Source organism: Pelophylax lessonae (genome assembly GCF_965119305.1).
Source record: "Pelophylax lessonae genome assembly, chromosome: 4".
Taxonomy (NCBI): domain Eukaryota; kingdom Metazoa; phylum Chordata; class Amphibia; order Anura; family Ranidae; genus Pelophylax; species Pelophylax lessonae.
This window is the reverse complement of record NC_138771.1, coordinates 475,495,462-475,507,761: the sequence shown is the minus strand read 5'-3', so window position 1 is coordinate 475,507,761 and position 12,300 is coordinate 475,495,462. Positions and strand designations below refer to the sequence as shown.

The 12,300-nt window shown below is 39.5% G+C and overlaps 1 protein-coding gene across 2 annotated transcripts in view; it reads left to right on the top strand.

Moving 5' to 3' along the window:
- Positions 1-12,300, top strand: part of CRACR2A (calcium release activated channel regulator 2A) — a 205,657-nt gene that overhangs the window by 108,574 nt on the left and 84,783 nt on the right. For both annotated transcript variants that reach the window (XM_082256108.1, XM_082256107.1), the window contains exons 4-6: positions 620-809; positions 7,831-7,977; positions 11,769-11,859. In XM_082256108.1, the coding sequence (XP_082112234.1) occupies positions 620-809; positions 7,831-7,977; positions 11,769-11,859 (428 nt within the window). The remainder of the gene's footprint in view (positions 1-619; positions 810-7,830; positions 7,978-11,768; positions 11,860-12,300) is intronic.

The following is a 12,300-nucleotide window of genomic DNA, read 5'->3' as shown; positions in this document are numbered from 1 at the left end:
CCGGAAGTGATGTCATGACATCACTTCCGGGTTTTTACATGGAGACCCAATCAGAGCTGAATGCGGCTATGATAGGGTCCTCTCTTCGGTGGCCATGCAGGCTGGTTGCCCGGGTCTCCCGGTGGGACGGGAGACCCGGGCAAGCCGCGGAAGGCGGCGGGAGGGGGGACGTCCCCTCCCGCACCTTGTAATGACAGCCGAGTGGCTTCTCAGCCACATCGGTTGTCATTACAAGACAGCTGACCGTCGACTATGGACGCCGGTACCGGGGTGATGTCTCTAACTGCAGGAATCACTCCGGTACAAGCAATTTCCCAAAATATCGGCAATATCGGTAACCTCAGGGGCCAATTCCGATATATATCGGGGAAAGTGCATATCGGCCCCCGATATATTGGCCTTGTCGAAAATCGGTCGATCCCTAGTGTTAACCCATGCCTACTATATCCAAACCTAAAATAACTTTTTTGGCCCTAAAAATTGTTAAATCCTACCTACATAATCATAAGCTTTGAAAGTGGCTGATAGAGTATCACAAGGAACTAAAATAGAAAAGCCCAAGGTAATCTTGAAGATGTGAAGTATTTATAATACAATTGTTGAGTGTTTACCATTTCAGGTCAGTTTCTACATGGAGAAGAAATCCCAGCGCATGAAACTCCTCATGGGGAACTTGCTGAACAGCTAGAATTTGAAAATACATATCAAACAAAATGGGAAGAAAGTAATCAGGAAACCCAAGAGGAGGATGAAAACACCCAATTCTACAACCTAATTGATGGCTTAGGGGCCAACAAAATTTTGGAAGAGTAAGTTTAAAATGGAAAATGTAGTAATCATGGAGCAAAAAATTTACATGCATCTGCATACACACTATATAGACAAAACTTTTGGAGCACCTAACCATCACACTTATATGAGATTTTTTGGACATCTCATTCCAAAGCCTTAATTATCCCCCCCATACACACACACGCACACACATACTCACACATACACATATACCTGTGACATTCTTAAGGGAAGGGCTTTCCACAAGATTTTGGAGTGTGTCTATGGAAATGTGTGACAATTCAGGCAAAAGGGCAATTGTGAGTTTAGGTACAGACTTGGTCGGGAAAACCTGGTTTGCAGTCACCATTCCTATTCATCTCAACGTTGAGGTCAGGGCTCTATGTGGGCCTCTTGTGTTCCTCCAAATCTTACTCATCATACCATGTCTTTATGGACCTTACTTTGTCCACATGAGCACAGTAGATATGGAGATATTAGATGCAGATATTCGATATGTTTTATAGCAGAAAGTAAAAATGTTTTCTTTTATAAATTTTTGGTCTTCTTACGTTTATACAATAAAAATGAAAAAAAAAAAAAAACCCCAGTGGTAATCAAATACTACCAAAAGAAAGTTCTATTTGTTTGAAAAAAATTTATAGAAATTTTGTTTGGGTACAGCGTTGCATGACCACACAATTACCAGTTAAAGTAGCCCAGTGCTAAATAGCAAAAAAAGGCCAGGTCATGAAGGGAGATAAAACCTTCTGGAGCTAAAGTGGTGTTACGTGCACTTATTCTTTAAATACTCCCCTAGTTTCTTTAGGCTTAAAGTGGATGTAAACCCTCTCCTATACCCAGTGAAATGAATAGCTTTAGATGATACACAGAGATGAAAAAAAATCTCCCTATATACATTTTATTTGTATATATGCTGTCCTAAGCTTTATATACTGTTTAGAAAGTATACATCACGTTAGATTTTTTTTCTTCCTGTTTCAGCTGTCGTAGTGTAGTCTGGGCATACACTGTATGACAGCTGATTGGAGGAAAGGCACACCCCCCACTCCACATTGGCAGAGGAAGGAAGGAATGTGCAGAGCTGTGCTATGAATAGATCCACCCCGACACAAATTTCTAGCTGCTTTTATCTCCTGTGTCAGAAGGACTTGTAAGAAATTATCATGCTGATAACATAGGAACTGAGCAGCAGAAAGACAAGAAACTTAGGGCTTTGGAGAGAGATAAGTAAACACTACAGATATATGTGCCCAGGTCAAATTTCATGAATCAGGTTTACATCCACTTTAACTACTTGCTGACCAGCCGCCGTACATATACTGCAGCAGGTCGGCTCGTTCCCGTGAAACTACGTACCTGTACGTGGCTTCACAGGACCGCAAGTGGGGGAGCGGCATTCCCATTCACCACAGGGAAGCTGATCTGTAGGTCTGGTGGTCTCGATTGCCGTCAGGCACCCCGATCGCTCCCCGTGGAGACAGAACGGCAGTCTGCCATTGTAATCACGGCATACCGCTGTTCTGTCAGCAATGAACACAGGGCTCCTGTGTTCTTCTTATTTAGGAACACAGGTCCCTGTGTTCACTCCATAAGCCCCTCCCCCACACAGTTAGAGAGAACCGTCTAGGGACACATTTGATCACCCCCTGGTATTAACCCCTTCCCTGCAGTGTCATTAGTACAGTAACAGTGCATATTTTTAGCACTGATTACTGTAGTAATGTCACTGGTCCCCCCCAAATGTGTCATAAATGTCAGTTAGGTGTCCAATCTGTCCGCCGCAATGTCGCAGTCCTGCTAAAAATGGCATTACTAGTAAAAAATAAATAAATAAATAAAAATGACATATATCTTTCCCCTAGTTTCTAGATGCTATTACTTTTGCGCACACCAATCAATATACACTCATTGGGATTTTTGTTTACCAAAAATATGTGGCAGAATACAAATTGGCCTAAAATGATGAAGAAATTCGATTTTTTTAATTTTTTTTATTAGATATATTTTATAGCAGAAAAAAATATTGTCTTTCTTTTCAAAAGCAGAGGTGATCAAATACACCGAAAAGAAAGCTCTATTTGTGGGAAAAAAAAGGACATCAATTTATCAGTTAAAGTAACGCAGTGCTGAATCAATCGCATAAAATGGCCTGGTCATTAAGGGGAAAAACCTTCAGGTCCAGAAGTGGTTAAGGAAATTAGCCTAAAAGAAAACGGACACTCTTGGATCCTTTCTCATAATATGGGTTGGGGGCTGACTCTACAAGCATCAGAAGAAACAATACAAAATTACTTAATTATATTTACTTAATTATATACTAATTACTTTTTAAGCAATACTTCCCTCCTTTCTTTTACGTAAATAGAATAGTAAGCCTTGATTAGTTATCTCTATTCTTTGACCTCTGGAACGCCTATCAGTTCTGAAGTTGTCATGAAAGACACAGTAAGGCCTGGTTCACACCTAAAGCTTTTGATCTGTTCCTGCAGTTCTTTTTGTTGCGTTTCTTATGCTTTTTTTGGCTAATTTGTTATTGGGCAGATTAAAAAAGAAACAACACGTCAAAATGCACTACATGCTTTTCTGCAGCATCTCCATTGAAGTCTATCAAACCAAAACTGCACCATTTTGCGGTTAAAGTCCCTGACTCTTTCCAAAAACGCAGCGGCTGAAAAAGGTGTAGATGTGAATGTGTCCCATAGGAAACCATGTTAAATGGACTGTAGCGCGTTTCTGCAAAAAGCAAAATGCACCAAAAAACACATGCGATTGAACCAGGCCTTAAGCTGAACAGATGCAGCTTTACTGGCAAGGCACAAATAGAAAACTCAGGAGTAGGATAATAGCAACTTCTCTCTCAGGTTTGTGCTTTTGTTACAGGCTCCCTTTACATCTACTGTGTAAAAACAGGATATATATTCAAAGTGTGAATTGTTTATGCAGCTCTTCGACACAGTTCACAAAAGATGAGTTGAAGTCAGGGGCTTATGAATAAACAATTCCTACTAAGATGCATAAATACAGATAATGGCTCTTCAGTACAATCACATAAAACATTGTTTTTTTTTTAACTTCCTGAGAAAAGTCTTAATAGTTCCATATTTACAGCCAAGTAGCAAGACACGTTATTACATGCTAGTTCATTTTGGGATAAAAGTGACGGCATAAACAGCGAGAATCTGCTTAAAATGTATTTGAATATATTAACCTGTTCCATTTTTGTTCCTTCTTGTAGGTTACTAACCTCAATTCTAAAATGATTAAAGGGAAGCATTGTAGATTTGCATTACAAAGGCAGAAATTAGGGCTTCGGGGTATTTTTGGTGCTGGTCACATGAGTTGGAACATCAATTATGTGATCCCTTCTAAAATAACTTCAAAACCACCAGTGAATCTTGCAGCTCTGCCAGATCTCTGACCCTCCCATTCTGCAGAGATCATGTATTTCCTGTTTTAACTGGAAATACATGAAAGTGGCTAGTTTGGGGCATGACAGGGGTGAGATTTTGTCATATAGATGGTCAGTAGCAGAGTAGAGCATAGAAGGGTTGAGGTGGCGAAGGTTTATACGGGTAATTGTTAGACGGTTTGAGGGAGAGGAGGTGGAAGCCAGGGAGAGTGTGAAACTAAAAAGGTGGTGGGAGAGGTTTGTTGGAGACGTTGCATGGAGTGCATAGATAGGAGAAGACAAGGTCAAGGGTGTTGCCAGTGGAGTGTGTAGGAGCCTGTATCCGTTTCTTCTGGTCAAGAGATGAGGTTAGGCTTAGAAGTTTAGAAGCAGTATTAGTCTTAGCATTAACAGGGATGTTAAAGTCACCAAGAATGACTGTGGGGATTTCAGAAGACAGAAAGTAGGGTAGCCAGGCAGAGAAGTCATCAAGGAAGATTGATACCGGTCCAGGGGGCCAGTAGATGACAGTGATTCTTAAAGAAACAGGAGGAAATAATAGACGAATGCAATGTGCCTCAAAAAAGGAGAATGTCATAGAGAGAGGTGGGTGAAGTACCTGTATGTGAATTTGTGATAAGGTCGTGGAGGGAGGTGAGTTTGTTACAGAAAGAAGGGTGTTCCAGAGGGCACAGGAGAAGGAGAGGCTGGTATTGGGGAACAAGAGGATAGGAAACTAGGTTATGAGGGTTGCAGCTGCTGGCAGAGGGTGTAGGGTGGTGGGAGCGTAGTGAAAAGCCAAATGGAGGCCCTGGGTTTGGGGATATGTCACCAGAGGCAAGGAGAAGCGTGAGGAAGAAAATATGGGAGTGCGATTTATATGAAGGGTCATGCCCCAGAGTCCTGGAAGTTTTCTCAGTATGTGGATGTAAAATTAGCAAGAGTTGGTAGGAGCAGTAGCAGGGAGAGGACAGAAGACGGGGTGATATATATAAGCTGTGGGGTAGAGAAGAGGGGTGAAGATGAGTGAGTTTGAGAAGAGAGGACACAACTGTCAGCAGGAGTGGTAGAGAGTGCATGTTACAGAGTGTGAAAAGAGCTGAATAGAGAGACAGGGTCACCTGCAGCCTGTTTTTTGCTTGTTGGTGTAGTTTGCTGTGTATGTTCGCCTTGTGTAATCGCTGAAGTGCAGAGCTTGAAGTGCATATCACTTGTACAAACAATTACTTAGAGAAAGAAGCCTTAAGGAACGTGCTCCCTCTGCAACGTGCTCCCCCAGCAACGTGCTGACCCCTTAAGGGTGCACTACATTTATACCGGTATAAGGGTGGGAGTTGGAAACTGGTTAATTAATCATGAGTGGATATAAGTATGCCTAACAGAGTGGATCTTTCACTTCTAAAGTCAGACTAGTAAGGGGCAAGAATGACTATAAAGATAAGGCATACTCGTAAAGCATTATCAGACACTTCAGAACAACAAAAACATCATGGTAATGCACACAGGGCAACAGATGAAAAAGGGCCACATACCAAAAAGCACAGATACACAGAGAGAGTAAACAGGTTCCAGTTGCAGTTAAGGGTGGATATATTTTAGCAGCTTACACATACCAAAAAGCAAAGATACACAGGGAGAGTAAACAGGTTCCAGTTGCAGTTAAGGGTGGATGTTTTTTTAGCAGAATTACGCATACCTGTGGAGGGACAGAGAAGAGATGTTCAGCTGAAGCAGAGCTTGAAGTGCATATCACTTTTAGAAGAGAATCACTTAGAGAAAGAAGCCTTAAGGAAAGATGCCCTACAATGTGCTCCCCCAGCAGCAATATATAAAAATCCTGTATGAAAATAATAATAATAATTAAAAAATATACCTCTGCCCTTCCAGTGTCATTGCTCTCTGTATATATCAGTATCTGGGGGTGGTTGGAGATGGAGGGAGGGGGCTTAGATGACAAAAACAGCTAAACTTTACATATAAGGAACAGCACTACTTGGTCTGCACAATTCGGGGAAAGAAAGGGAAAAAAAGGCTTCTTCTTCTTTCTTCTTCTTGGCAGTTTTGCACAAATTATTAAAATCCTAGACCTTGGTTATGTGATCTGTGTTGAAGGATAGGTTCCAAGTTTAAATTATTATTATTAATATTATTATACAGGATTTATATAGCACCAATAGTTTGCTCAGCACTTTACGAAATTAAGATTAGGTTGTTCTTCCTATCAGCAGAAATGATATGCTCTTATGCCTAGTATTTTGGTACTAAGGGCAGCAAGGGAAGGAGCTTGAAAAAGCTTGAAAAAGCATATTCTTCAGAACAGGCAAGATGTTTCAAGCCCTCCTATTATTCTTTATTAATCCCTTGCTGCAGGACTGGGATGGTTAGAACCCCCAACACCATCACTGGTGCTGACAGGAAGTAATGGGAGATCTTCATAGCGAGGTCTCATTCAGCAATATTAAAGCATAACACAGGTTCTAACTCTATCCACTCTATTAAAGGTAAAAAAATAAAAAAAAGTTTTGCCTGGAGTTACAGTTCAAAGCAGACCTCCAGAGACCAACAAACAGATAAAAGTAAACTCCATAAACTTTACAGCAATTCATTTTTTTTTTTAGCAAACTTTAAATATTACCTTTGTTTCAGGTCGCCTATTGTGCTTGCATCATCAAGGCACATACCTACACTGGGACCACAAGTCCCACAACTCATTCTGCCTCACTTCTGTTGTCGTCTTGTGACTGGGTTCTCATGACTCTGTTCTTTCGTCCTAAATTACTACAGAGAGATATAGAAATAAAAAAAAATGAGACTAGAAATTGCTGTGCAACATCACTGTCCTACATCCACAGGCTTTACTATAGGTTTGATTAAAATCCCTGTGTGTTTTCTTTTCTTTTGCACTGCTTGGGGGGGATTAACATTTATTTCCTATCTTAAAATCTCAACAGAAAATAAATTGAAACCTTTTGAAAATCTACTCAAACAAAAAAAAAAATGTTTTGGATAGAATAGGTAATGATCAAAATTCCTTTTTTATATATATATATATATATATATATATATATATATATATATATATATATATATATATATATATATATATATATATATATATATATATATATATATATATATATATATTAACTGTCTGTATGCCTATTAGAAGTTATACCCACATTTCCTGTTTTGGTGACAACCATAACATGTTTTGGCTAGATATACACTTTTAAACCTTACAATGCTAGTCCCCCTAAAGGATTTCTCTCATTTCCTATCCAACCGGATGTAGTCATGTAGACAGGAATTTAGGGCAGATCTCTCCAATAGTAATACAGACAGTGGTGAAGGAAAGGCTAAAACCTTTGTCAATTTTTTTTTTCTGATACAGATTAGCTATACTGAATATACTAAATACTCATAAGCATGTTAGGAAATCTTTGGTTTGAGAAGCATGCTTATATCAATGTATCTTGAACATTTACTATGTTACCGAACTACTATCTTTGTTGACCTTGTTTAATGCCGATTTGGTACTGGTCTCTGTATTTTCCTTTCCTTTTATAAACTTTGATTGTGAAAAAAGGAAATTTTTGGTTTGAATGTAACTCAGAATACCCATCTGATTCTCTGTTTCTCTGTTACAGTGAGAATGTCATTAAGCGTTTATGGATGGAGTTAAGGAAGGATGAGCCCCATCTGCTTCCAAGCTTTGAAAATTTTCTTGTAAGAGTCTTTTCCCAGCTCCAGGAAGCCAACGAGGAGAAGAATGAAATGGAATGTGCACTCAAGAAGTCAGTAGAAATGTTTTCCCTTTGTTGTATATAAAACATGAAAACCTGAACAACCACTGCATCCAACATTTAATAAATCCATATGAGTCCATATTACCATATAGGTTCTACTATTCTTTCATGCTGCTTCTAAAATCGATTAATGCACAGCAGTTTCCAAAATGTCCACTCACTTTAAATGAACCCTAGAGCAAGCCATGTCCACAAACTGACCAAAGGCTATCCATGTTCAACCAAAAGTGAATCTCTTGTTTTAGATACCATTTTTCTATTTGTGTTGGCTTCATATATACTGTATATTTAGAGGTGACTCAATATATCAGTTCTCTCTTTAGCCTTATGTAGACTCTCATATTTTCCTATTATCATCATTGATCTATCCATGTTTTAGTGTTTGATGTACTCCTGTTTACCCAATTTTTCCATGCCTACTTTTCTGTATGGCTATTCTCCAGTTCTTTCAGCAATGCACACTTTCTCTCAGGGCATTCATCTCTTTTTAAATCCATGCCTGTTCTCCTTTCTGACATCATTCTCTTCCACTTACATCCATGCTCATTGTCCTCTTCTCCTTCACTTGAGAGTAATTTGTAAAAATGGGTATGGCATTGCTCCACTTAAATAAAGTGCTAATACTGCAATACTCTTCCAAACGTGCTGCTCAAAAAAATATATAAATATATTATATAAATGAGTAGAATTGATAACATTGCAAAAACATATCTGCAAAAAAGTGCAAGTGCTAGTAACATACAAAGTGCCAATGTAATCTTAGTGTAATAATGTCCTGCAAAGATACATGCACTACCATGTAAAAAATCTTCACATGGAATTGCTGGTCCTTGTAGTGCCACCAATAAATCCCTGTATCAGTGCTAACCCAGCAAAATCAAGAGTCCAAACATGCAGTGACTCCGATTCCTCCAATGGCCCCCGCCAGGAGTGCACTCACCAGATAGCTACCCACTTGCCACAGGGGCGTATCACCTTTTACTGGAAAAAAGCTGCTTTTTTTCTTCCCTCCGTGGTTCTTCCTTGAGCTCCCCCTTGCAATCTCAGTGTGATCGTGTCCTCTTTATGGCTCAATGGAACACAAAATGATATTCACCATAGTGTAAAACTGTAGTATACTTTGTAAAAAATTAATTATCCATTTACATAAACACACTGTACAATGCTCATATGGTCGGACCCAAGCAGGAAGTCCGGGACATGTACCGGAAGTGTCGCAGTGATGCTAAGCCCAGCCCTATGCGTTTCGTCACTCTGACATCATCTGGAGCGGCCATTCCAGATGATGTCAAAGTGATGAAACACGTAGGGTGGGGCTTAGCGTCACTGCGACACTTTTATCTAAGTAGATAATATATTTTTAATAAAGTATACTACAGTTTTACACTATGGGGAAAATCATTTTGTGTTCCATCAAGTCATAAAGAGGATACGATCACACTGAGATTGTGAGGGGGAGCTCAAGGGAGAACCATGGAGGGAAGGAAAAAAGCAGCTTTTTTCCAGTAAAAGGTGATACACCCCTGCTCCAATGGGTAGCTATCTGATGAGTGCACTCCTGGTGGGGGGTCATTGGAGGAATCGGAGTCACTGCATGTTTGGACTCTTGATTGTGCTGGATTAGCACTGATACACAGATTTATTGGTGGCACTACAAGGACCAGCAATTCCATGTGAAGATTTTTTAAATGGAAGTGCATGTATCTTTGGAGGACATTATTACACTAAGATTACATTGGCACTTTGTATGTTTCTAGCACTTGCACTTTTTTGCGGATATTGCACAGTATTTGTTTTTTGCACAGTAAATGTGGTCAATTCTACTCATTTATATAATATATTTATTCTACTCATTTATATAATATATTTCTACTCATTTATTTATAATATATTATATTTATTGAGCAGCACGTTTTGGAGAGTATTGCACTATTAGCACTTTATTTAAGTGGAGCAATGCCATATCCATTTTTACAAATTACTCTCATATAGACACTAATTACTAGTGTTTTTTGGGGGCTGCAGCTCATTTGTTATTTTAAGCACCACGTTTGTAATTTTTTCAATATTTTAGTAATCACTCACATTCACATACTAAGTTTATCCATAGCGCGGAATTTTTCTTCTCTTTTTTCTTCTCCTTCACTTGCATGCATGCCTGCTCTTCTTTATAGTATAGTCCTTCACCTCCTCTTCATCTATGCTTACTCTCCTTCCCTCTGTTAATATTTTCCCTTCACTTCCATCCATGCCCACAATTGTGTGTAGTCATTCTCCTCTATTTCCAACCATCTGTGCCCATTCTCCTCCTATCTGTCATCATTCTTCTCCTCCTCTATCCATACTTACTCACCTTCCCTCTGTCTTACTTTTTCTCTACTGTCATGCAAACCCACTTTCATTGCCGATTATTCTCCTTTTTCTCTCTCTATGTTTGCTCTCCTTCCCTCAGTGGCCATTCTCCTCCTCTTCTGTCTATGCCCACTCTTCTCCTCTCTGTCAGTAGTCTTCTTCTCCTCCATTCATACCCATTCTCATTCTATCTATTATCATTATCTTTCATTTCTAGGAAGGATAAATGATATCATAAGACATGAACAAAATTAAAACTACAGTAAAACCTTGGTTTGAGAGTAACTTGGTTTAAGAGCGCTTTGCAAGACAAGCAAAATTTTCAAATAAATTTTGACTTGATATACAAGCGATGTCTTGATATACAAGTAGCCTCAAGTCACAGCTGAGTATAAAAGAGAAGAGAGGCGCCTCTAAGTGTAGCAATATGGTCAAATTTAATGAAGGTACAACATTTAGCAACTCACATGGTTGATGATTGGAACAGGCACATCTAAGGATGCAGGCATCCAGGCTAAAGCTGTCCACATAGACCATCCTCCGCACCATCATCTACGTCATCCCTTCCATGCTGCCCCTCACTTTCAGATCGCTTTACTGCAGGGTGGTCTTCCTGGTCAGGATTACAGACTGGCAGCCGGCGGTACAGAAGATAGTCCATGTGGACAGCTTTACCCCGGATGCCTGCATACTTGGATGTGCCTGTTTTATTCATCAACTATGTGAGTTGCTAAATATTGTACCTTCATTAAATGGAACCATATTGCTACACTTAGAGGCACCTCTCTTCTCTTTGGTACTCTGTAGCTCCTGCTGGATTTTGCTTCTAATCCCCTTGTGGAAGCGGCTATTTGTGGATGGACATTTTATGGTCATATAACCTATCGCAATGCTATAATCTTTTTATATGGACTATAAACTGTAGGACTTATGAATAAATGGTTGTGGAAACGAATCATCTGAGTTTCCATTATTTCTTATGGGGAAATTTGCTTTGATATAAGAGTGCTTTGGATTACAAGCATGTTTCCGGAACAAATTATGCTCGCAAACCAAGGTTTTACTGTATATTTCTTACATTCAACATTAGAAACCAACAAAATGACTAGACAATAAAAGTAGACCCAATCCAAAAATAACTGTTCAACAGAAAGACATTTGTTAAAGCCATTAAGTCCTAATGGCCGATCTGCAAATTACTGCCACTAAAATCTGAGATTACAGCTGCTGGTCCATGGCAGACCAGAGGTTCGATAAATGCAGGGATTCTTTGTGTTTCCACATAGATAGGGCTATAATGTGTGTCAGGTACAAGTAGACAACCACTCTCTACATGGTCATGGACACTTTAATGGGCAAAATATGCTGCTGTTTTAAAAAAGGGATGATATTTCTAAGGATTATCAAACCATTTTCTTTCTAACCAGGAAAATCGCCACATATGATGTTGAAATACAGAATCTGTATGAAGAGATGGAACAACAGATAAAATCAGAAAAGGAACAATTTCTCTTGCAAGTAGGTTCCTAGCTAATGTCTTTTTTCTGTAAACCAAATCATCATCCTGCTTCAAATTGCTTTTGCATTGCCTTAGACCTGCATGGGGAGAAAAGCAGTTCTGACGCAAACAAAAGCCCACTGACACATCGACTTCACTACTTGGTGGGTCCGTGCAGTCACTGATCTGCTAAGACACCTGAAGACACAAAACTGTTCTGGAACCACTGTATCCAATTAAGGGTACTTGCACATCCGTATCAAAGTCTTTATTAAGCTACAGAATAGTAGCATACAAAGGCATTTTAGACAATGTGCTCTTCCAACCTTCTGGCAATAGTTTGGGGATGACCCTTCTGTGTTCCAGCATTACTGTACCCCTGTGCACAAAGTCAGGTCCATAAAGAAATGCGTTTACGAGTTTGGTGTGGATGAATTGAAGTGGCCTGCACAGAACTTTGG